The sequence below is a fragment of the Chanodichthys erythropterus genome, chromosome 16 (assembly GCF_024489055.1).
Source record: "Chanodichthys erythropterus isolate Z2021 chromosome 16, ASM2448905v1, whole genome shotgun sequence".
Taxonomy (NCBI): domain Eukaryota; kingdom Metazoa; phylum Chordata; class Actinopteri; order Cypriniformes; family Xenocyprididae; genus Chanodichthys; species Chanodichthys erythropterus.
This window is the reverse complement of record NC_090236.1, coordinates 9,293,397-9,320,829: the sequence shown is the minus strand read 5'-3', so window position 1 is coordinate 9,320,829 and position 27,433 is coordinate 9,293,397. Positions and strand designations below refer to the sequence as shown.

The 27,433-nt window shown below is 36.7% G+C and overlaps 1 protein-coding gene across 2 annotated transcripts; it reads right to left on the bottom strand.

Annotated features, from left to right (window-relative positions):
- Positions 1-315: 315 nt before the first annotated feature.
- On the bottom strand, positions 316-26,815 carry sema4e (semaphorin 4e). 2 transcript variants are annotated; one of them, XM_067362779.1, is made up of 16 exons: positions 26,738-26,815; positions 24,947-25,191; positions 16,847-17,167; positions 14,074-14,219; positions 13,886-13,948; positions 13,240-13,338; positions 13,043-13,142; positions 12,771-12,872; positions 9,900-10,051; positions 9,613-9,785; positions 9,297-9,453; positions 8,983-9,205; positions 8,711-8,826; positions 7,762-7,931; positions 5,081-5,133; positions 316-4,994 (listed from the first exon to the last, which is right to left on the bottom strand). In XM_067362779.1, the coding sequence occupies exons 3-16, from the start codon at positions 16,959-16,961 to the stop codon at positions 4,369-4,371; spliced, it is 2,295 nt and encodes a 764-aa protein (XP_067218880.1). In that variant the 5' UTR covers positions 16,962-17,167; positions 24,947-25,191; positions 26,738-26,815; the 3' UTR covers positions 316-4,368. The 2 variants fall into 2 exon arrangements, with proteins under 2 accessions (XP_067218880.1, XP_067218881.1); XM_067362780.1 differs by having other exon boundaries at positions 24,947-25,188; positions 26,738-26,807.
- Positions 26,816-27,433: the final 618 nt, after the last annotated feature.

The following is a 27,433-nucleotide window of genomic DNA, read 5'->3' as shown; positions in this document are numbered from 1 at the left end:
CTTCATAAAAAAAGGATTCAGTAACATAATCCAAGTACCACAATATGAAAGTAATGTAATTTGATTATTTTTGGATTAATTAAAGGTCACACACACACACACACACTTATTTTCTTCTTCTTTACACACACATACACACACACACGCTCTCTCTTATTTTCTTCTTATTTACACACACAAAAGAAAGAAAGAAAGAAAGAAAGAAAGAAAGAAAGAAAGAAAGAAAGAAAGAAAGAAAGAAAGAAAGAAAGAAAGAAAGAAAGAAAGAAAGAAAGAAAGAAAGAAAGAAAGAGAAAGAAAGAAAAGAGGGGGGGGGTCAACTTTGCTATAAAGAAATTGCATTTTTAAATTTAAAATTAATATTTTTTCTCAATTTCTGCTTTTAAAAGTTTTTAAATGTTACATACTTTTCAATGGGTCTCGACAATAAAAATATTTTACAAATCTGATAAATTATCTATTGCAATTATTATTGTTGTTTAGAGCTTAAAAATATGTCACATCAGATTATAACCAATCTGAACAAGCTAGGATCAAACATTTCTGTTTATGTTTGTTCTGCTTTAATTTTAATGTTTAGCATTTTGGTTACTTTTAAAACCTATTAAAACTAAACAATCATCTCCTATACATACAAGTTAGCTAATTGTTTTGTCTCATTGTATCCATTCCAGTCAATTTTAATGTATATTATACCCACTTTTTAGGGCACTTGATGTTAAATGACTAATGATATGATCTCTGCAGTCTGCACACGTCAACTGTTACAGTTTTTGTTGTTTTGTTGATCAGGAGGCACTGAATTTTGCCTTGAAGATGGATACCACAGAATATATCAGCATTGTAGTAGTCTCTGTGTTTTTTCACAGTTTAAAACATCACTGGAGACATTGCATTTCATGCGTCATTTATTATTATATTTATTTATCTTGATATATATTTAGTTATTATGTTCAAATAAGGAGTTATTATGTTGAAATAACGACTTACGTCCAAATAACAATATTATATTAAAATAACGAGTTATGTTGAAATAACGACATAATATCTCGAAATAATGAGTTATTGTGTCGAAATAACGACTTAATATCTCAAAATGATGGCTTAATATTTCAAAATAACTAGTTATGTTGAAATAACGAGTTATGTCGAAATAACACAACATGTTCTCCAACCAATATGACCATATAGGTCGTTTGTCACTTCCCTGAAATATGACCCATAGGAGCATTTACTAAAGTTGCACCCCTATCGACAACAGGACACTTTGATTTTAATGCATTGTTCCCTTTTATCTGAATATTATTTCGGGTTTTGTGTAGCTCAATTGGCAGAGCGTTGCAATAACAATGTGTAATCATGTGATCATGCGACCGTGGGGGAACGCATGTGCTCATAAAGTGTATGCACTATAAATTACTAAGGGTAGGTTTAGGGATGGGGTGGGTATAGTCGTTAATAAAAAAAATAGTTTTGCTAAATAGAAATAGGAGAAATGGTGTAAAAAGTCCACATATTGCATTTAAATGAACACGCATTTTGATTGGTAATGACGGTCAAACGTCATTTCATGATGACAGACGTGTAACAACACTGTCATTATTTCTACGCCAGCTAGAGGGCGCATTACTTTAAAACGTAAATATAGGTCATAATAAGGTGCTTGAAAAACGACCTATAGAGTCAACAAGATATGTTGAAATAACGAGTTATGTCAAAATAACGAGTTATCGAAATGAGTTTTTAGCCATGTTGAGAGAACGAGTTATGTCAAAATAACAAGATATGTTAAAATAATGAGTTTTGTCGAAATAACAAGATATGTTAAAATAACGAGTTTTGTCGAAATAAGATATGTTAAAATAACGAGTTGTGTCGAAATAACGACTTAAAATCGCAAAATAACAATTTAATATCAAAATAACAAGTTATGTTGAAATAATGAGCTATGATGTCGAAATAAAAAGATATTACGTTGAAATGACGACTTAATATCTTGAAATAACGCGTTATGTCGAAATAATGAGGTAAGTTTTCTCTCCACCTAAACTGCCATTGACAAAAAATTGTTCAAGACTGGACTGAATGATTCTTTTGGGAAAACTCCATCTAACAATCATAATTCACAAGTTCACACTTACAAATAAGTCAGATAAATTAATTGGTAAACGTATTTGGCGTGCTGTCCGGGGAGAAAGAAAAAGTCCGTGCATTGAGTTGTACCTGAATCCACCGTTAAAAATAAATCATCACCCCACCAACTGCCCGATGATATTATATATCTCTGATTTAGATATCAAGCTGTCTGGCTACCTTGTTCAATATAAATTTGATTCCTTTTTAAACCATGTTAGTTGTTTGAGGTGAACCCTGAAAAATGAGTCTTGAGTCTTTGAGATGATGCATTAAAGTTTGTTTGCTAATTTTTAACTCTTTAACTGTGCTCTTTTTTTATTCATCTGTTTTTCATTGGAAAAAGTCATTTTAAATGAAGCATTTTACAGCATTTTAAGTACAAAAAATTGTATTACAGTGAAACATATTGTAAGCATGTGAAGCACATTTCTGCAATACATTCATAAAAACAATTTAAAATTACATTCATAAAAAAAAAAAAAAAACAAAAAAAAAAAACAATTAACATAAGCTGCATTATTGACTAAGATGCAGTCATTTGACACTTGTCTTGGCATCCTGAGATACAGGATATCATTCTGGTCCATGTGGAATTTCCTTTAAAGGCAACATACTTGGGTTTGTGACAACACCCACGGCAGGTTTTAACAAGACAGCATGTCTTACTTTAACCCCATTGAGTGCCCCTAAAACAGCAACACAACCATTACAATTGTCCTGAGAAAGAATCAAAATAGTTTCTGACTCAGATTTCAGGGCTCACTTGTTTTGTTTTTTATCAGCTGACCTGCGAAAAAATTTTATGTTCACAGAACTAATCATTGGATTTGATTCAGTTTAGTGTTTGTGGCACTAAGTAGCAAGTGAAGTACGTATTTATTAGAAGAACAGTATTTCTGGCCTTGTTTCCAGAGTTAGGGGCCATTCACACAAAATATGTTTTACTTCACTGCTGCTTTTCCATTTTTTTCTATGTAAACTTGTGCTAGACTGACATGTTTGACCTTTGTGTTCACGTCTTGCATTTTTGGCAGCACCTCGCGAATGACACGGCTTTCTGAAAATGCAGCACTCAAGTTAAAGTAAGTTCTTAAATTATGAACACGTCTCTAGTACGTTCTGTGTGAAAGGCCCTTTAGGCCTATAAAATAATCAGTATTTATTAATTTTACACAAAATAATTCTTTATCACCGAGAGTCCATACACAAAGAATGTGTTTTCTTTTAACTTGAGTACTGCATGTGTCATGCGCTGCAAAAGACATTAGCGCTACAGTCAAATACATCCTTCCGTGCATGTTTACATAGAAAAAAAAAAAGGTGCAGTGTACTGCAAAATGGTTTCTGTGTGAACAACCCCTAACTCTTGACATGGTTCGACTGATTTCTTCATTGATTTCTGAGGAGTTGTTTTTTGTATTGTGATATAATCTATTTTATAAACCACACAGAAAAACAAGGTGGTTCTAAAAGAGTGTATGATAATGGGCCTGTCCAAATACCCACACTTGAGGTCTTTGCACTTGATGACTTTCGGTGACATATTTCCTGTAAGTGTTCAAGTGGTGTGAAGACCGCAAGTGTCTGTAGAGATTGAAATGATATATCTAATTCATTTAATTTTAACTGGCAAATTTTCCTCAAAATCTCACAATTTTAGGGGGACATGAGTTCCTGAACATGAATGATGGGAAACACTTCGCTTTAAATATTCTGAAGCAGTATTAGAGATGGATTTAGTGAGTTAAGGACACTGAGATGTGGCATTTTTTAGACCTAGGACAGTCTTGCACACTTATTTCCTATCATGTACATCCGCTCTCAAGTGGCAAGTGTGGGTATTTGCTGCTATAGTTTGAATAGAAAAAGAAAGAAAATAAAAAGTCGGCTGTGCAAAAGATTTGGTGAATAGTGAGGAACAGCAGTAGAAATAGCTGCCTAGTGGCGTTTCAAATATGGCCACCAAGTGATTTGACTTTGAACGGATTGCAATATGGATAGACTAAAAAGTCTGGTTCAGTGTCTTTTTTGTCCATTGGACATGTTGGCATATGATGGTTGAACGTTGCCATTTAGAATTGAAGGCAATTCATCAAGGACACAAAGCAGTTCAAAACAGCAGTTTAGTCAAAAGTTAACAGCTGCAAAAGAGGAACCAGCACCCATGGGCTTGGTCTGCATTTAAATGACCACACATTAGCTGCATTAGCAAGTCTGTGCATAAAAACAATCTCAGATCTCTGATTCATCATCTCTGTATTTCAATGAGATCTGACCTGAGGAATCAACAGTGGTTGAGAGTCTGTCTGTCTCTCTAGAGATGGAAGACCTCTGGTTGTTTGCATAGTTATGGTTGCTGTTCAAGTTCACGGTTGGTGATGCTACTTTATGTTGTTGAGCCTGGCTTGCAGACAAACTCTCATCTACGTTCCTGTTGGCCATGTCTTTTACCCTACCGTGGCAACACGGCAAAGGTAAATGCCCTTTGTACAGGTTCCAAATTACTAACATAGCTAGAATTAGCGACAATATCACCACCATAGCCACTAGGGTGTTCTTTTTTTCCTTAAGGTCATGGATTGGTTCTGGATTCTCAGATCCTGACAACATTTGCAGATCATATGCTATGTGCTGCACCTCGTATTTCCGCTCGACAGAACTGCAGGTGTAGTAGCCGCTGGCTTCTGCAGAGGCGTTAAGGATCATCAGGCTGTCGGAGAGGATCTGGATGGTGTCTGACGGTCTGATCGGTTTTCCGTTCACCTTCCAGTGAACCTGTGCCAGGTTGGAATAAGGCTGGCACCACAGCTTCACGGTATTGTCATGGATAAACCAGATGTTGACTGGCTTACTGCCACCTGTAACACAAGGTCTAGATGTTACTTAGTGTTTCTAACAGAACATACAGTGTAAAGACTTACAAAAAATTACAATTTACAATTACCTAATTGTGGACATCGACTAGCGTCACCGTCACTCAAACTCTGAATCACGGTGCTGTGGAAGAAAAAAATATTACTGCAATTAGCAATATGCCAATATCAATATTAGTAATGGTGTGCAAAATTATCACTTAAAAATATAAATATATATAAATAAATTTTGCATAAAGAACATATTTTAGCATATATTTTTCTGACAATTAAACATTTCCTATACAATTCCCATTACCATTAATGTGTGCAGATGTTTGATTTTTTTAGAATAAGGTGAATTAAAAAAACCTCAAATGGTAATTCTCATTAATTCATGTTCTAAAGATTAATATATTTACATAAAGGCATTAAAACAAATACTACTGTGATAAGCTATTTTTATTTTTTGCATTGGAAATGTTATTAAATGCTTATTTGTCATGCAAATAGTCATGCCAAAGATTTTAATGGTCCTAAAGAGAGTTAATTTTTTTTTAAAGTAAAATATATATATATATATATATATATATATATATATATATATATATATATATATATATATATATATATATATATATATATATATATTTATTTTTTTTTTTTTTTTTTTTTGATATCTGGATTTTATATATTATATTATACACTGCCCGGCAAAAAAAAAAAAAAAAAAAAGAAGCTGTTTGGATTTAAACAGGCAAATACTTAAGAGTCTAAGACTGGATCATTATTGCAGTGATTATTATGTTTCTAGCATATTATATGTTTGGGAACAGTTCTTTTAACCCTAACTGCTAGTTTAAAGGGTTAGTTCACCCAAAAATGAAAATTCTGTCATTTATTACTTACCCTCATGTTGTTTCACACCTTCATTAATCTTCGGAATACAAATTAAGATATTTTAGTTGAAATCCGATGGCTCCGTGAGGCCTGCATAGGGAGCAATGACACTTCCTCACTCAAGATCCATTAATGTACTAAAAACATATTTAAATCAGTGGCTCAATATTAATATTATAAAGCGTCGAGAATACTTTTGGTGCGGCAAAAAAACAAATTAACGACTTATTTATTGATGGCCGATTTCAAAACACTGCTTCAGAAAGCATTGGAGCATTGTGAATCTGTGTGTCGAATCTGCAGTTCGGAGCGCCAGCAGTTTGACGGTTTGACCCGCGATCCGATTCATGATTCGATACACTGATTCATTTATGCTCCGATGCTTTCTGAAGCAGTGTTTTGAAATGGGCCATCACTAAATAAGTCGTTATTTTGTTTTTTTGCCGCACCAAAAGTTGCTTTATAATATTAATATTTAAGCATTGTACTCACATGAACTGATTTAAATATGTTTTTAGTACCTTTATGGATCTTGACAGAGGAAGTGACATTGCTCCCTGTGGAGGCCTCACGGAGCCATCGGATTTCAACTAAAATATCTTAATTTGTGTTCCAAAGATTAACGAAGGTCTTACGGTGTGAAACGACATGAGGGTAAGTAAGAAATGACAGAATTTTCATTTTTGGGTGAACTAACCCTTTAAGCCACAGACTTCCGGCAGTGCCTACACCCTCCACCCCTACTGCATCATTGGGCTCCTCCCTTCCTCCGACCTCCCTATCGTCCAGCTCCAGCACCAGTCCCGGGCAGATGAGTCCCAGTCACCGCCTCGGTCCCGCGAGCCAGCAGCTCAGCCTCAAGCATCCAGGCCATCGGAGTCACCCTGGCCCGTCGGCCTCTCTGCTCCACCGGTTCCTCCACTCACCATGGTTCCGCCACCGTATCCAGTCCTTCAGCCAAAGCTCCCTGGCTACTCCCACTGTCGGCACTACCCTGGTGTTCTTCTCTGACTCTTCTCAGTCATCCCTGTCCATCATCAGCTCAACGCCCTCCTCCAAAGCCCCCTCCCTCCTCAGTTATACATTATTCAGCGTGAGGATGTGCATTTCTAATGTCACATTTATGTTCTGTTTAGTTGTTCCTGTCGTGTTTGTATGAGTTCTCATTTGTCATCATTTACCATGTGTATTTATACTCCCTTCTCTGTTTAGTCTTTTGTCAGTTATTGTTTGAGTCAACGTGGTCATATTCATTTGAGTTTGCTATTAAAGACTGTGTATTTTTTGTGCGCTTTCTACAGCCACTTATGTGTTTCACAAAAGATCTTAAAAATGTATCCACCTCTTGATGGAAATAACATCACAACATTTATTTCTATCGATAGGTGCATCAATTTTTGGTCAAGATCTCGTACTGACAATGCAAGATGTGAGCACTCTGTAAAGTCTCCTCCAGCACATCCCAAAGACCTTCAATGAATGGGTGAAAATAATTCTTCATGCTCCCTCCCAACCATTCTTTCACAATCTGAGCCTGATGAATCTTGGCTTTGTCATCCTGGAATATGGCCATGATGTGTCTTCCTACATGGTTGTTTAAGAAATGAAAAGCTACACACTCCATCAGTTAGGGTTAAAAAAGAACTGTTCCCAAATATATAACGTGCTAGAAACATAATAATAACAGCAATAATGATCCAGTCATAGACTCTTAAGTATTTGCCTATTTAAATCCAAACAGCGACTTTTTTATTATATTATATTATATTATATTATATTATATTATATTATATTATATTATATTATATTATATTATATTATATTATATTATATTATATTATATTATATTATATTATATATTTTGTCTTTTCACCTGGTTCTTGTTCTGTGTGTGCTGTTTATGGTAGAGCAGCTTCCCGCGTTGAGGTCCCAGCCGCAGTAAGGATCCCTGGCCAGAACGCAGTCTTGACATGTGTGGTACCGCCCACATTCACTGATGGACAGCTGCCTCACGCCCACCTCCGAACCCACGTACAGTTGTTTCTGGGATGACATCACACATAACTTAACATCTCTATAGACAATAATAGAGACCACAATAAATTTGACTTGTCTTTCAGCTGAACATACATAACCCAAAATATTGCTGTAGAACAGTACATGGCAGACACAGTACCATTCAAAAGTTTAAGGTCAGTAATATTTTTTTAAAGAAATTAACTTCTATTAAGCAAGGATGCATTAAATTGATCGAATGTGACAGTAAAGACTTGATTATATTTCAAATAAATGTTATTCTTTTGAATGTTCTGTTCATCAAACAATGCATCACAAAAATATGAAGCAGCACTGTTTTCACTGTTTTGCAAATCGCAATATTAGAATGATTTCTGAAGGATCATGTGACACTGAAGACTGGAGTAATGATGCTAAAAATTCTGCTTTGCATCACAGGAAAAAAAAATACATTTTAAAATATATATTCAAATTGAAAACAGTTATTTGTTTATAATAATATTTTCATTTTACTGTATTTTTAATCAAATTATTGCAGCCTTGGTGAGCATCCAGAGACCTCCTTCAACAACATTAAAAAATCTTATCAACCCTAAACTTTTGAGCATATGTGTATATAAATAAAATAATTGTTGACTGCTATTTAAGCTTTGACTAAGAATGCCATTCAACCCATGACAACAACTGAGTTACAGGAATAAAATTAGCTTTGCTAACAGAAACAGACAGAGCATAAAACTACACAGCACACACACAATGTTGCTAAGTGAGAAATAAATACATCATTAAACGCATCTGCTTTTTACCTTGCTGTTGGAAAGTCGCAGTATCTTGACAGGCTGCGAGGACTCAAATAGCTGAATCTCTTCCATAATAATCATCTCTCCCTCATAATTCACAGCTTTCAGCACTGAACCATTCTCTGATACATAACAGAACAAAACACAATGCTGAAGACAAGACAACAATCTCAGTTAAACACACTCATGCAGCTGAAGATTACATTAAAAGGCTTGATGAGCATTTACATTATTTTGAGGGCTTGCTTAACTATAAATTTACATAAACACATCTTTACTTGTGCCAATGAACATGACTTGATGGCTGCTCCCATTCAAGGCAGTCGCTGTGGCCACCACAATTCTAGTGAAAGCAATGCCTGTCTTCACCAGCAGTGGTCGCTCTCCAATGGCTTTGACGGCCTGGTCCATCAGAGGCTTGTCTCTAATAAACTGCAATGTTTTGTCTGGCAGATCTAGAGATGTGTGGATGTTCTTTTCTCTGGCATGATTATCAATGCACTTTAGTGAGGAGCAAAGAGAAAGTTACTGAGCTTTAGTAATCAGTATTATTGAACAAGTGCTGAACAGAATTATTGAACAGAAGACTCACTGCTCCAGGTCGGGGGTCAGGTACTTCACCCGAATGCATCACCCACTTCACAAATGACGTTGCGACGGTAACAGGAGTCTTAAACTTGCTATTTGAGAACACAGTCTTGATGTCTTCAATTTTATATGCACATACTGCAGAGTATTCAGAGGAGTCTCTGTCGATCAGACACAACACAACAGCTACAATCACTGGGAAGAGGCAGAAGTGTGGAACTACAGTAGTTGATCGTTCTTGAGGTTTGTACTTTGAGTTTTGTTTGAGGCAGTAAGTAATCGAGATATGCTTTAAACAAAATCAAAGAGTTCAAACTTACAATTGTAGAGTAAAAACAGCATAAAAAACACAGGTGGTCCAGTCATCTTGGCACAACTGGAACACGTCCTGGACCAGAAGAGGCAGCTTGATGTTTGGAAAGGGACAGTCAAGCCTCGCTTTTAGAAATGATGTCCACTTCTTTTGCAGCGTCCTCAGCCCACCCATGTCTCCCTGAGAGGAAATAAATATATCATTTTGCATTGATGTCATATGTGGTATAGACAGGAAATGCTGTAATGTTTCTCAATATGGGTTAATCATAAAAATGACTCCAAGGGAGTTTACCTTGCAGACGCGAGCTACCCGAGAGACATCCACCTTGAATAATGAATCATATTCCACTGCGGTCTCACTGAAGAAAAGATAGATCTTGTCGTCATCCCCCTCGGGGCTCGATTTTCCCTCCGGTATATAGGCCATGCGGACAAAATTTGGTTCTTAACAAATAAAACTATCAGTTACTATCATCTTCCTGTCAACTTTATGATTTTCTGCAGAACTGCGTGTTTTTTTGCACCATTTTTTGTAAATGACTGTGATCAGCAGACGCTCAAACCACACTGTCTGACACCAACAATCACTCTAAGGTAAAAAAGGCACCTTAGATTATGTTAATTTTTGATGACAACCAAACCACTAACCTTGTCTGCATACTTTTATATATTGGGTTGCTGTCACGTGAATGGCTGGTTAGATACAGTGGGTACAGAAAGTATTCAGACCCCCTTAAATTTTTCACTCTTTGTTATATTGCAGCCATTTGCTAAAATCATTTAAGTTCATTTTTTTTCCTCATTAATGTACACACAGCACCCCATATTGACAGAAAAACACAGAATTGTTGACTTTTTTGCAGATTTATCAAAAAAGAAAAACTGAAATATCACATGGTCCTAAGTATTCAGACCCTTTGCTGTGACACTCATATATTTAACTCAGGTGCTGTCCATTTCTTCTGATCATCCTTGAGATGGCTCTACACCTTCATTTGAGTGCAGCTGTGTTTGATTATACTGATTGGACTTGATTAGGAAAGCCACACACCTGTCTATATAAGACCTTACAGCTCACAGTGCATGTCAGAGCAAATGAGAATCATGAGGTCAAATGAACTGCCTGAAGAGCTCAGAGACAGAATTGTGGCAAGGCACATATCTGGCCAAGGTTACAAAAAAATTTCTGCTGCACTTAAGGTTCCTAAGAGCACAGTGGCCTCCATAATCCTTAAATGGAAGACGTTTGGGATGACCAGATCCCATCCTAGAGCTGGCCGTCCAGCCAAACTGAGCTATCGGGGGAGAAGAGCCTTGGTGAGAGAGGTAAAGAAGAACCCAAAGATCACTGTGGCTGAGCTCCAGAGATGCAGTCGGGAGATGGGAGAAAGTTGTAGAAAGTCAACCATCACTGCAGCCCTCCACCAGTCGGGCTTTATGGCAGAGTGGCCCGCAAGACACATGAAAGCCCACACGGAGTTTGCTAAAAAACACCTGAAAGACTCCAAGATGGTGAGAAATAACATTCTCTGGTCTGATGAGACCAAGATAGAACTTTTTGGCCTTAATTCTAAGCGGTATGTGTGGAGAAAACCAGGCACTGCTCATCACCTGTCCAATACAGTCCCAACAGTGAAGCATGGTGGTGGCAGCATCATGCTGTGGGGGTGTTTTTCAGCTGCAGGGACAGGACGACTGGTTGCAATCGAGGAAAAGATGAATGCGGCCAAGTACAGGGATATCCTGGACGAAAACCTTCTCCAGAGTGCTCAGGACCTCAGACTGAGCCGAAGGTTTATCTTCCAACAAGACAATGACCCTAAGCACACAGCTAAAATAACGAAGGAGTGGCTTCACAACAACTCTGAGACTGTTCTTGAATGGCCCAGCCAGAGCCCTGACTTAAACCCAATTGAGCATCTCTGGAGAGACCTAAAAATGGCTGTCCACCAACGTTTACCATCCAACCTGACAGAACTGGAGCAGATCTGCAAGGAAGAATGGCAGAGGATCCCCAAATCCATGTGTGAAAAACTTGTTGCATCTTTCCCAAAAAGATTAGATCAAAAGGGTGCTTCTACTAAATATCGAGCAAAGGGTCTGAATACTTAGGACAATGTGGTATTTCAGTTTTTCTTTTTTAATATATCTTCAAAAATGTCAACAATTCTGTGTTTTTCTGTCAATATGGGGTGCTGTGTGTACATTAATGAGAAAAAAAATGAACTTAAATGATTTTAGCAAATGGCTGCAATATAACAAACAGTGAAAAATTTAAGGGAGTCTGAATACTTTCCGTACCCACTGTATATGCATTAACAAGTATTTGGACAGACGCATCCAGGGGGTTGCCAGTCCCTTTCAAGGAAAGTCTGTTCACTCGGCAGCGATATTTGCAGCACCTCCGGGCAGCTATTTCTGTCATCCAAGACCAAGTCCTATCTATTTAAATGGGGGAATCCTGATATCTCAAAAACTGCTTGCTGAACTTACAATTAAATAACAAATCAGCAACAAAATCTGACATGAACTGTCCCATAAATGCTGTATCTTATGCTCAAATAGTGTTAAAAAAAAGCTTATTTTTCAGGCTAGACCAGCCAATGCGCATGTGAAGTCTTAAGTGCAGGTCTCAGGTTTTTATGGGAACCGGAGCTTCTAACGGCAGCTGCAGTGACACAACAATTGGCTCTTTTACTTAAAAGAAGGGACGTATTCTGTCATATTGCGCGTTGCAGTTTCTCCCATTGACAAGTAGTAGGAGTGAACAGTCTTTCCATATCTATAGTCTTCAGTATATACCTTATTAATAAAACATACTATGCACCAGCAGCTGAACCCAGAATATGAATGCAATGCACAAAGTTTCATGTCAAGAATTTTCCCATAGAAATCCATTATAAAGAAAATTCTTAACTTTCAATTTAGCGTATAACATTCATGTACTAGTAGGCTCATGTGCTTGCTTGTATATGATATGCATCATCATCATAAAAATAGTCTCAAAAATAAAACAGCCGCATCGGAAAAAAATATATGAAAATGCGAGTGGTGTTTGCCAGGGCATTGTGGTTTGTTGCATGGTATTACAATGAGTTGGTTAATGTGTTCTGTTTTAGCACACAGCTATTGAAGGTTTGTTGAGACATCACCATTTTCTCACCATTGAACCAATAGTCTGTCCGTATGATTTCGCCTGTGCTGCGCATCATAACTGGATCTGAGCCCAAGAAGTTCAGTGAAGTGGCGGAGTATAACTCTCCATCTGGAAGAGAGAAAAAACAAGAGAAAGATGATATGAAATCTTTTGGCACTAAATTAACACTTGTTGATATTGCATATGAGTCCAAATGATCTAGTCTATAGAACTATCAGTTGTGCTTCATCTGTTTTTTTAAAAGGGCAAAATTATGAATAAACAGAGGCAGTACATACCAACCATCTCAGACGCGTATCGTTGAAAAGGATCAAACGGACATTTCCCCTTCCCATCTTCTTGCTTGTTGTCTAATTTCAGCTCACCATTTACATAGGACTAAGAGAATAACATGCAACAAAAGCATGAAAAACACGGTATATGGCACATTATATGTTTGTAGTTACTAACACTGAAAACATCAGATGAAACTCACCATATTGTCACAGGTTGGGCTGAATGCATTGGTTCCACAAACATAAATTTTTTCATCGTCCCTTTTATGAATAATTCTGATATAATTTTTGCAGTCATTCTAAAGAAAAAACAACGTAGCCGAGGGAAACAAATTAATGATGTGATCTTTGTGTAAAAAAAGACCTACAATTCTTACCACAATGTCAGACCAAGCAGAAGCATATGCTTCCTCTTCCTGCATGTTCTTAGAATATATGTTCACATGAATATTTTTGGCTTTTACTTAGTACTTGATTTATATCTATTGATTTCTGCTAGAATTATCAATACATGCAGGTTGCACTTTCTCGCATGTTGCTTTGTTTAGACGGTTATAAAACATCCTTAAACATCTTGTTACCTTGATATTTGTATAAAATATAAAAAATTAAGTACATTTTAAACATTTTATCAGTCTTAAAACTTTAATAAACTGAATACTCTGCCAGCACAATAACTTAATACACTTCTAAATGATCAAAGTGTGCATATTATCTGCTAATATAGCAAGAAAAATAATAAAAGCTGGTGCAAGGTATTAATTGTCTAAACATTTTTTAACTCGCATACATCAATGAGAGCCCAAAAGGCATCAGTTTTATAGAATTTCAGATGTGAAAACTCACCGTAGCATCTTTTCCTTTAATAGAACATCCTTTTTGCTTCTCTTCTGAGACTGGCCAATTCACCTGAGGAGAATCAACACAACTTACCATCATCTATGTATACTAAAATAATCACTCTGCAGAATGAAACTGAATGACTTAGCAAACAAATTTATCACAGCATTGTAACTATGCGTTTAAGATCTCACCATGGCCTTCCTGACTGTAATGTCATCTAGATCGAGGGCAAAAATGGCTTCCCTGGCACCCAGGATGAGCATGTTGAGATCTTCCCTCAGAAGCATAGTGGTGTAGTTCCAAACACCCTCCTCACGAAAAAAACGTCCTCCATTACCTAGCAACAAATGAAAGCCACAGTCAAGGGTAGGAGTTGCTAATGTTTGCCAAAAAAGGAAAAGTTACACACAGAACAACTAAATGTTGTTTGAAACAAAGAAATGTAGTCCTGTATCTCATCTGTCACATTTGGCTTGCTCGGTTTGGGTTTAAATCTTCAGAAATAAGTCGATATTCTGATCGTATTGTTGCTCCAAGCACATTTCTAAACAACATCAATCTTAATAACTATTAATTTTGTTATAAGTGATATATAATATCACTGGAAGTGAAAAACTGTGAAAATTAATAATCAGGTTTTCTTTCACAGGCAAAATGGGCCAAAAAAAGAGATTTAACCACACTGAAGAGTCAGAAATTATTTAATGCCCACGAGAAGGATGCGATACTATAGAAATTGCAAAATTAAGGTGTGACTATTGGACAAAACATGCTCATTGGGGCAGCAGGGTCACAAAAAACAGTGAAGAAAAGATATTAACTACAAAAGACTCTAAATGTCAACTGAAGTGCCTTGGAAGGTGCAGCATTATTCAATGTATTGACCAGGGTTGTCAGGTTTTCACAACAAAACCTGCCCAACTGCTACTCAAAACAAGCCCAAAAAATGCTTACCCCTAAAAATCGTGTTCCGGGGGGTAAAATCTGCATTTTTTTGGTGGGGTTTCCCTGGTAAAATTCGTCTATTTATAATGTAGGGGGCGGGATGCTTTAGATTCTAGAGAACATTTGATTGGACAGAAAATGTGATGAGAAGCTGAAATGCAGCAGGATGTCATTAAAATCGATGATCCATATTAGCAGAAGTGAGAAACTGTGGCCCGACAGGGGCTTTGCAATGGGTGTTTTGTCGCGTCCAGTGTAGACAATCTTTAGCTGTGCGATGAGGATGACAACAGCCGCATCCAGTGTAGACATGGTGTAAGGCTATATTCATACTAAAAGCCAAAAAAATTTGATTTCATGGCAACTTTAAGAATTAAGATGAAGAATTAGGTGCGGAATTGTGAAACCATCAGGAACACTTTAGTCTCCGGTGCTACCATTTCCCAGAACGGCAACCTACTTGGAGTCTCCAGAAGTTTAAGGTGTCAGGTTCTCAGAGACTTTGCTTAGGTAAAGAATCCAGAAACATGACCTCAACTTTATAAGACTCACAAGCTCAAGTGTTGTGAAAGACATGAAGGCTATACAGACAGATATGTTGAGAGTGTTTCTTGAGAGAACAGCACCACTTCCTCTATTACCACTATTTGAAGAATTTATCTTTCAGAAAGTGGCAGTAAGTTTTGAGAGTTCATTTCAAGTCCATCTCCTACCCTGAAAGGTCCATCTTGCTCATTGTTAGTAGCAGCTCACAGCAGGATTTCCTCACCACCTCCGCTGTTGTCTGACTTGAATTGGTGCTGTTATCTCAAGAGTCACTCTGTCACTCTCAACATATCTGTCCATAAACCTTTTTCAAAAATCAGTCTTCATGTATTTCACAATACCATTCTTTGCCCTAGCAAAGTTTCTGAGATCCTGACACCTTGTACTTCTGGAGACTCCATGTAGTTTGCAGTTCTGGGAAATGGTGGCACTGGAGACTAAGAATTAAAGAGAAGAATTAAGTGTGAAACCATCAGAAACTATTTAAAGTCTTTTGCAGTTAATATGCGTCTTTTCTTCACAACCTGTTTTTTTTTTTTTGTGACCCTGCTGCTAGACAAGAGCATGTCTTGTCTAATGGTCACACCATAATTTCACCATAAGTTTCTATAGTATTGCATCCATCTCATTGGGTATTTAATAATTTCTGACTCTTCAGTTTGGTTAAATCTCTTTTTTGGCCCATTTTAACTGCAAAAACATGCTTAAGAATATAAGGCATTTTTCACTTCCAACACTCGTTAACCATTATATATCACTTATAAATGTTTCTATACTAAATTAATAGTAGTTATTAAGACTAAGATGTTTTTAATTGGTAAAATGTGCTTGCATAATAATTATGGATGCACTGTATTATTGCAACTACATTTTACTGCACTGACACCATCCAATGAGAGCAACATTTTAACTGAATTAAGCTGGATTATGCCACTAACTTTGCAACATTGACACTGTTATTGAACTGCATTGAATAAACAATGACTTGAGCTTAATAATGACACTATTATTTCCTGTAGAGCTGCTTTATAACTGAAATTCAATTAATTTCATAATTGATTAATTTTACAACATTAACACTGTTATTTTCCTGTTTATTAATGTGTAGCGGCTTTGAAACAAAATGTAATGTATAAAGCACTATATAAATAAATGTGACGACTAAAAATCACAACAGTTTTTAATAAATAAACAAATCAAAAGGATGTTGAGAGATGTTAACTTTCAATTTATATACCCAAAGTATTACCATGGCTTTTACTGTGAAAATATTTAATGGAAAAAAATGACCATGTTATCAAACGTCAAGCACCATGGCATGCACAACATAATTTGTTTGCAGATACCATCTTTTGATTTGATATTTTGTATCTAATGCTCATAATTCAAACATTTTAGATGCCCAAATAGTTTCTGAGACTAGCTTACATCAACGTACCAGAGTGCATGTTATTTTGATGACTTTAGACTTACTACTTAATGGCACTTTTTTCCGAGGTATGATATTCGTTGATGACCCCTGTCCACCGATCAGCGTTGCGGGACTCCAGACGTACAACACGCACAGAACAGCCAAGAGAAGCATCATTCAGCGTTCCAGTAAAAAACAATTAGTCAGTGATTCTGGTCAAAAAGACTGTGCGAATGCTAGATTCCTCTGTCGTCTGTCTGTCAGAGTTTTCTCATCCTTGTCTTCTCCCCTGCTTCAGTCCGGAGCACTTCCATACTGAGATATATGACTTTAGCTGCAAAGAACGCTGTTCAAAGAAGCAGCAAAGAACCCTGTGAGGCCATCTGAAAGAGAGAGAGAGAAAGAGAGTGAACAGGCAGGGGTGCTGGCAGCAGTATTTCTGTCACCGCTATAGTGATGCTAATGTGGAGGATGAAAGCTTTTGCTCTAGGACCTTGACAGAGACACACGGTTCTGCTTTCCGTGCCACAGAGCAACATAAAGCCAGAACAGCTCACCAAAAAAAAAAAAAAGCAAAAAAAAACCCCACCACATCCTGATATATGTCTTAGAAAACCCAACACCCAAACTGGTTTCACAAGTGACACGCTCAGAAATGCACAATCTAAAAAGTTAAAAAGCCTTTGAAAAGATGATTTTAATGATTTTCTCCCAAAAGAGTAGGGTAAAAATTTTGTTCAAGGCAATACAATGATAAAAAATTTCAAGACATGCTAATTGTCAAAAAGCTGGTGTTATCTAACAGACATTAGGAAGAAACAGGAAGAACCAATGTTAAGAAACCATTTTGTAACCTGTGTTTTCTAGGTGGTTGCTAACTAGCCATTAACGACACTGAATTTTTTTCTCGAAGATTACTTTTAAATCATTTTTACAATAAATAATCATTTTAAAATAAAATAATACTTCAAACTGCTTCTTTCTACTTCAAAATTTCACGTTACTTGCAGTTTCTTTGTAAATATTTGTAAAATCAACCAAACCATACCCTGTACCCTGTTGAAACTAAGCCACTTTTTCAGTAAAGCATTGTGATATTTGACAAAATGACTGCATTGCAACCAACATATGTATGATTGCACCATTAAAACATCCCTTGGAAGCCTTAAACATCTGGAAATGTGATGCACCCATGTGTAGTCACAAGGTAATGTTTGTTTTGGTATTACTAATTTATTTATGCATTTATTTAATTATTTATTTATGCATTTGTGTGTCAAAAAGAGTATATTGTTCACTGAGAATTATCACCACTAAAGAATGAGGTTTAAAAAACAATACAGCTGTTGCCACTAGATATTGACATAGTGTCACTAAATAGAGACATTGATAATTATAAAGTCAAAATGATAAGATGTTAATAAAGAGACTCTACTGCGTTTGAGGAAAGCCACTGAAGTTATCTTGCATTTATTTCTCCTGATAATTCAGGGTTTTTTGGTAATCTGTTTACGTGTTCCACGCCCGGGACCCGTAAAAGAAATACAAGTGCTCATTGTTGGATTTTACTATCTGATTGCAATAACATGTCTACTACATCGCTGACTGCGAGCATGATTATGGCATAAGAGATGGGCTGTAGCGTGTGAGAGAGGAGATCAGATCAGATACCACTCATATTTCACCACAACATGCACATGTAAACACATGCTTGCTTTTAAATCATTGTGGGGACTTCCTACCCTACTAGCTTCTAATATAAGCTATTACCACCACCTAACAGACTATGAGCCTGAAACTGACAGTATGAGTCAAACATTATTTAATCCCTTGAATCATTTTTTGTCTAAGAACACCCACATGAGGAAGTGCTACTAAGCATTTTCAGAAATTGTGCATGTTCAACCTGACGCCAAACAAGCTTCAGAGCTTCTTACATCAAAACATCATAGAGAGGAATTATGAGAATTTTTACTTTTATTCAGCAAGGATGCAGCAAACATATTAGGTTGATTAGGATCATGTGATACTGAAGACTGGAGTAATGATGCTGAAAATTCAGCTTTGCATCACAGGAATAAATTACATCTTAAAATATATTCAAATAGAAAACAGTTATTTTAAATTGTAATAATATTTCACAATATTACTGTTTTTACTGTATTTTTGATTAAATAAATGCAGCCTTGGTGAGCAGAAGAAAGCTGTTATATGTTCACTGTAAACCACAGCTTCACAGGGCTTACTGCTTTTATAAAATGGCCACCACATAATACAAATATTAAAGCCCAAAAATATTTATCAATAATGAACATGGAACAAGACGCAAATGACAAATGCTTTGACTAGCGCTGTCAGTGGCTGAATCCCAAATGGCACACTTCTATGCACTTTCGGTCTTGTGGACTTACAATGGCTGCCGTGTCCATTAAGTGACTTGTTTGACATTGAGTCAGTGTTGCTGATGCAAAGTAGGCCCTTCATTACCAAACATCAAGTAACTAAATTAGGATACAATTATGAGTCACAAACTTAAAAATTAATCTGTTGGTTACTTTAAAACTAACCTTCATCTGGGAGATCACAGGGATATGTGAATATTTGATCTGCTAAAGCCACAATATGTAAATATACGCCGCTAGAGGTCGCTTATTCAGTCGCTTATCCTTGATTTTGTGGAATCATGGGATGTGTTGTTTTCACGTCTACAGCCAGTGGAAAAGAATCGGGACAGGACTGGGGCAGAAATCATGTTCATGGATTAGATTATTAAAGTTACTGTAGATTGAAGCAGAGCAGGCCGAGTGATGTTGGAGCTGAACAAAACTGCTGGAGAGATTGCTAATGAGAGATGAGCGCAACACACATCTCGACAGCAGCGGAACTTTTATTATGCCACAGTCACCGCTTCTGCTTTTTTTGGTCTAGCGAATGTGGGGTAATGCAGTGCTGTTTATCATATTAGATACATTCGAGTGTTGAAAGTTGTCATATTGCTACTCTGTGTTTTCGCTTGGCGGCTGCTATGAGACACTTGTTGCACAGTGCAGTAAGCTAGATCGATTTAATCACGGTAAAACATGGTACTCGCGGAAAATCAAGAAAACGAAATTTAAACAAAAAGGTATATAACATGATTAGTTATATCAGTCGATGAATGAATCCAAATAGTTCCTCATCTGTCTAATAAATCATATATGTTGTATTAGACAAATGAGGAATATAACACGTCTTTGGTGTTTCCATGGTATCTACAAAATAAAACTGGAAATTGAGGGTAAAATTTATTATTTCTCTGGATTTAAACATTCTTGGAAACATTTGGGATAATGTAAGTACACAAGTCAACAAAATATATAACATTGTTCTAGTGGACTTTGGATATTTTAATCAATTTTGATACATTTTGTATTTGGTATTTTATTTTAAAATTCATTTTGATGTATTTTTGCCCAACCCTGTCTGTGAGCCATGCAGTGGACTTTACCCGGCAGTCAAAAACAGCATTACATCACGAAAGTGTGGACTCAGAGGAAGACCGTGAGGGTTTAGGGTGCCATTTGGGACCGGGACTGTGTCAGCAGGGCACAGGAAAGCCCATTAACTCTTAAAAGGACAATATCGCAATGGACATTCAGAGTTTTTATTATGAACATAAGAATGACCTGAAGGAAAATGCTAAATCTGAATCCACTCGGTCACTCGATATCTCTCTCACAATACTCTTCTACATAATACAGTAAGCTTCAATGAACAATATCAATTGAGAACAAACATAAGTTTTCTTTGCTAAGAGTGGTTGCTAAGGGTGTTGTGTAGTGATACACAGAACCGTTGGGTGAAGCGGTCATAGTCATGTTTTAGTGCAAATAAAACAGAACCAAGGACTAGAATTAAACATTTAATAAAATGTATTTTATCACTTTGACAAGCTGAAGTGTGATTTTTGTGCCACTGTCACTGAATGGCCGAATGGCTGAATTCTGAATTGCATACTAGAAAAACAGTAAAAGTAGTGAATAGAATAGAGTGCAGGAATGAGTCCTAAAACCCAGAAATGGGATAGTATTTTTGCACATCCAGTACTCCAGTTCCATAGCAATTGTACTTGTCAATTACAAAACTTATGAGTGGGGTACTGCTGATGCATGTTTTAATCCAAAACATGAAAATATCTTGAGCTCGTGTTCACCACAGACTTCAGACACACAGATTTCAGGCATTTAACCAAAAACCCATTGACTTCAGGACACAAAAGTCTAAATGGGACTACAGAAGAGAAAACACAAAGGGTTAGTTCACCCAAACATGAAAGTTCTGTCATTAATTACGCACCCTCATGTTGTTCCAAAGCTGTAAGACCTTCATTCATCTTCAGAACAGAAATTAAGATATTTTTGATGAAATCTGTGATGCATGACTCGTCCATAGACAGCAATTTTAACCAAAACTTTCAAGGTCCAGAAAGGTACCAAAGACATTGTTAAAACAGAATAACATTTTTGTCTGCAAAAACAAAACAAAAATAATGACTTTCTTTATTCAACAATATTTTCTCTTCTCGCAGTCCGATCGGCGTATGGCATCAAAGTATCGCAAGAGCGATTCAAAAGCATAAGAAGTCGTATGCTCTCCAGTCGCTCTCGCAGTACTTTGATGTCACGGGCCGATCGGTCTGCGCAGCGCTGATGCATCTCGAACAAAGTCCCTTTAAGACAAGTCATTTCACTCGGCGGCCATCTTTGAAACGCTTCTCGGGCATCCAAGTGCAGCTCCTATCTCTCTGAATGGGGAAACATCAAATTCTCTAAAGCTGTTTGCCCAGCTTTCGATTAAATTTCATATTTGAAATCACCAATGAAATCTTGTAATCCAAAACATGAAAATATCTTGAGCTCGTGTTCACCACAGACCTTATTTCAGGCATTTAACCAAAAACCCATTGACTTCAGGACAAAAAAGTCTAAATGGGACTACAGAAGAGAAAACACAAAGGGTTAGTTCACCCAAACATGAAAATTCTGTCATTAATTACGCACCCTATTGTCGTTCCAAAGCCGTAAGACCTTTGTTCATCTTCAGAACAGAAATTAAGATATTTTTGATGAAATCTGTGATGCATGACTCGTCCATAGACAGCAATTTTAACCAAAACTTTCAAGGTCCAGAAAGGTACCAAAGACATTGTTAAAACAGAATAACATTTTTGTCTGCAAAAACAAAACAAAAATAATGACTTTCTTTATTCAACAATATTTTCTCTTCTCGCAGTCCGATCGGCTTATGACATCAAAGTATCGCAAGAGCGATTCAAAAGCATAAGGAGTCGTATGCTCTCCAGTCGCTCTCGCGGTACTTTGATGTCATGGGCTGATCGGTCTGCGCAGCGCAGCGCTGATGCATCTCGAACAAAGTCCCTTTAAGACAAGTCATTTCACTCGGAGGCCATCTTTGAAACACTTCTCGGGCATCCAAGTGCAGCTCCTATCTCTCTGAATGGGGAAACATCAAATTCTCTAAAGCTGTTTGCAAGGCTTTCGATTAAATTTCATATACCAATGAAATCTGACAATAACTGTCTCAGAAATTGTGTTTCTAAACACTCGAATCATGACAAAAAAAACTGTATTTTTCAGGCTAAATTAAGCTAATGCGCAGTCTCTTGTGCCTTATTTCCACTGCAGGAACTTTACCCATAACGACTTTATTCAACAATATTTTTCCCTGTCATTATCCTTATGTAGCTGCCACAGTAATTCAATAGTAGACTTGTTCGAGATGCATCGGTGCTGCACAGACCGATTGGCCAATGATATTAAAGTACCACAAGAGCGACCAGAGAGCATACGACTCCCTATGCTTTTGAATCGCTCTTGATGTCATACACCGATCGGACTGCGCAGCGCCGATGCATCTCGAACAAGCCTAATGAGTCTGCATTCTGACGTAGAACCTGGAAGCGCTGGACGTAAACAAAGAATGAGAATGACACAGAAGAGAAGATATTGTTGAATAAAGTCATTATTTTTGTTTTGTTTTTGTGCACAAAAATATTCTCATCACTTCATAACATTAAAGGTGCCCTTGATTCAAAAATTGAATTTACCTCGGCATAGTTGAATAACAAGAGTTCAGTACATGGAAATGACATACAGTGAGTCTCAAACTCCATTGTTTCCTCCTCCTTATATAAATCTCATTTGTTTAAACGACTTCCGAAGAACAGGCGAATCTCAACATAACACCGACTGTTACGTAACAGTCGGGGTGTACGCCCCAATATTTGCATAATGCCAGCCCATGATGTTCCCAACATTATAAAAGGCATTAGACAAGGACAGCCAGTATTAACGTCTGGAGCTGCACACAGCCGAATCATCAGACTAGGTAAGCAAGAACAACAGCAGAAAATGGCAGATGGAGCAATAAAAACTGACATAATCCATGATAGCATGATATTTTTAGTGATATTTGTAAATTGTCTTTCTAAAAGTTTCGTTAGCATGTTGCTAATGTACTGTTAAATGAGGTTAAAGTTACCATTGTTTCTTACTGTATTCATGGAGACAAGAGCCGTCGCTATTATCATTTTTAAACACTTGCAGTCTGTATAATTCATAAACACAACTTCATTCTTTATAAATCTCTCCAACAGTGTAGCATTAGCCGTTAGCCACGGAGGACAACCTCAAATTCACTCAGAATAAAACTTTAACATCCAAATAAATACTATACTCACATGATCCGATGTATGCATGCAGCATGCATGACGAACATCTTGTAAAGATCCATTTGAGGGTTATATTAGCTGTGTGAACTTTGTAAATGCGCTGTAATATACTCGACAGCTGGTGTGGCAGGGAGCACGCGATTTAAGGGGGCGGCGCCGAGTGTAAATCAGTGCATTGTTAATGATGCTCCAAAATAGGCAGTTAAAAAAATTAATTTAAAAAAATCTATGGGGTATTTTGAGCTGAAACTTCACAGACACATTCAGGAGACACCTTAGACTTATATTACATCTTGTGAAAGAACGTTCTTGGGCACCTTTAAGGTTGAACCACTTCAGTCATGTCGACTGTTTTAATGATGTCTTTAGTACCTTTCTGGACCTTGAAAGTGTTGGATAAAATTGCTGTCATATACCTCTTGGATTTCATCAAAAATATCTTAATTTGTGTTCCGAAGATGAACAAAGGTCTTACGGGTTTGGAACGACATGAGGGTGAGTAATTAATAACAGAAACGATAAGTCTGTTTTAGCGAATCAGCGCACAGTATTCAGGTCAGGTGACAAGGCTTCTAGTCACTTCAAAAAGACGCGCTAGCTGAGGGAAGTTTTGTCAAAGCTGACTAAAAGTGATTGAGGATTTATAATTTCGACTCCTGTAAGTCCTTGTACACCATACTCGACTTGCATGCTTAAACCTTGATTGTTCTTTTGTGTGTGTGTGTGTGTGTGTGTGTACTTGTGTGCCCATCTGTTATTGTGTGTGCGCGTTTGTCTGCACACGTGTGTTTGTGTGTGTTTTGAATGCATTTACAAAGCAATTACTTGGGTTTTGTTTAACTCTGAAACATGAAATGTGGAGTTATCTGTTTTTGCTAAAAAACAAACTTTGAAAGTATGTTTTTTATATATATTAAATGAACTTTATTTTTTTAATTTACCTGTATTTTTTAGAGTTATTATTACTTAATCAAAACAACCCAACTGCAGTTTGATTGATATTACTTGGAATGCACAATAAAAAAAAACATGATTTGTGAGAATTAATAAAAATTGAGTTAACTTTGAAGTTTTTGCAAATAAACTCTTCATTATGCTATAGCAAACTATCAGAATGTAGACATACCTGGCAAATTGCACCATAGCATTACCATTCAAATATACAACTTTTGGATCATACCATGATGGTATACCATGGTATAGATTTAAGTGCTGTAAAGAGCTATTTACATTATTGTTGTTAACTAGAACTAAAAAGGTTAACATTTGTTTTTGTTAATTTAAACAGAGAGATACAGTATATAGTTCCATCCCACACAAGTGAAAACAATTCAGCTGTTTCCATTACATTAAAGTATTGGTCTCAGTTCTCTGAAAACAAGTTTCAAGTTTTCTGGCAATGGCTGAAAACTGTAAGTCAGCATAAACTCACCATGCAACCGAATTCTCAGTTAGTCTCTCAGTTCTCCTGTCGTCGCATGAGTGGTTCCTCTTCACACAAACTGCTCTAGTCCTCCAATGAAAAACAAATCAAACTGGTCTAAGTCACAAAGACAACAGAAAGTGTGTTTCGAGTCGTGGCTCTGCAGTGAATGGAGCTCATGGTGTCTGCTGCTCTGTGTGAGAGGCCATTAAACGGCTCAGATCCTGCAGTGTAGAGTCAAAGACATTCTTCTGCTGGAGAGAAAAACATGCTTTTAGAAGTTCATCAGTCTCAGCAAGTCACTACAAGTGTCAGCAAGTGTGTGTGTGCGTGTGTTAATGAAAGAGGAGTGTATTATGTTTTCAAAGATCTGATTTTCAAGAAAATGTTTTGTCAGATATACAACAGTTTCAAAACACATTCTGCATTCACACTTGAAGAAAATAACAAAGTGGTCTCACCTCAGCATCTTTGTAAGAGTCAACAGAACTTTTGCTTTCATTCAAACTGTTTTTAATGTTCATTATGACAAACTGTTGCCAAATTGAATGTTCACAGTAACTCACTAGACACGACAATCCGGATGAACTGGCACCGTAGGATTAGGTTGTTTTATAAGCGTACCTATAATCATAGTCTCATTTAACACACATATATTGGATATCAAACAGACAAGATTATTTTAATATAGAGGTCATGATACCTGCTAAACCATACTGCAAATTGATCATGTCACGTTTAGGGGTGACATAAACAAAGCAAATCGTGATTTGATTTCACTTATTAATAAGCATTTCAAACAACAAAGATACTTTAATTGTTATCTCAAGTGTTTTTTTGAATAAATGTTTCATTCCGTTTGTAAGGGCATTTTAAAACCTCTCTCAAGTAAAACCTGTACACACAAAAATAGGGCTACTAACCATCAGTCGTTTACTCACGAGTGAATCAACATCAAAGCTGAATCATTGAAACAATGATTTAAAAGTATTTTGTTAACCGTAACATTATTTCAACATTACTAGAATGACCAGTATTAAATACTGACTTTGTTTTAAGATGTTTTGCATCCAACTACGTTACAACTGACAGCTGAATCAACGCAATATGATCCGTGTGTTTGTGTTGAGGTAAGGGTAAAAGTTAATTACGCCTCCTGGTGGTCAGTCGTAGAATAAACCTAACAGGGCTATCAGGTTTCGTTAAATAACCGGCGATAGACCAAATAAATAAATATATAGACATATTAATCTGAGTTTAAGGTATTTTACTGGTATAAGCGTCATCTAAAAGCAGTCCATTACTAACATCGTCCCGGCAAAACTTTTTTGATAAAGTTATTTTAAAAATGTTTTACTCGTGCTGTACTCCAGACTCCTAAAATTCTAGTTATTCATCGAAAGGTTTATTCTCACCATTAAATCAAATGAATGCTGAAGTCCTCGGGTCCTTTTGTCAACACTGTTAGTAACGTTACTATTTTCAAACGCAAGATGGCGGCAATGAGTTGTTCTAACGGGCGTTGGCATTAAAACGATGAATCAAACACGCAGTTCATGTAGTCAAATATAAAACTATAACAGCGGATGAATTATATAAAACCTTCCCTTTAATTCCCATAAATAGCACAGTTATAAATAACAAGAAATGATTTTAACATCACATGAAAACAGATATCTACAAAGTCACAGTAGCACCATGCATGTTCATAAAACCGATAATGACAGTTGGTTAATCAGGAACACAAATGGAACCATTTCACAACCTATCCCTAAACGCTTACAAATCTGAGATACTCACCTCTAGAAGGATTAACTGTCCTTTATATCCAAAAACCATTTAAAGCAAAACCTGCCTCATAAACTTGGGCGTTTCTCCTGGAAATGTGTCCAAAAGCATCATTCAAATTTCAAAACATTACAGATGTATTGAGACACACGGAAGCAGGGTCAAAATTAACTTTTGCCACACCTCTCAAAGGCCATATATTTCTTATTAGCCATGAAACTGCATTATATATGTTGTTCCAGTCGTGGTTTATCTTTAAATACAGCATGCCCTTAAGCCGGTGTGGATCAGTCTTACAATTCAATTTAAATCATATACTGTATTATGTTCATGTTCCTAATAAAGTTACTGTTTTTATTTGCATTACTGAAGCTAAACTTAAAGCAACGCTAATGGCATGGGTTAATGCGTGATCTGATTAAATGTAGGCCTATATGTTTATTGCAACGCAAGATGCTTTGGATAAAAGCATCTGCCGAATGCATAAATGCAATTTTTATGCGCATTTGGTGAGTGTTAATTTTGGACCCTGCCCCCAATACCACCATATTCACATTCATCTGAGCATATACATCAGTTCTCTCCAGTTCACAGTTAGTGCTTGATTGAAACCAGATATGTATTAAGTCCTTCGTTGTAAGACCAGTTTGATGTGCTTCTTTCTTAAATGTGTGGAAATATATTCTCGACTCATGGTTTTGTTAGTAG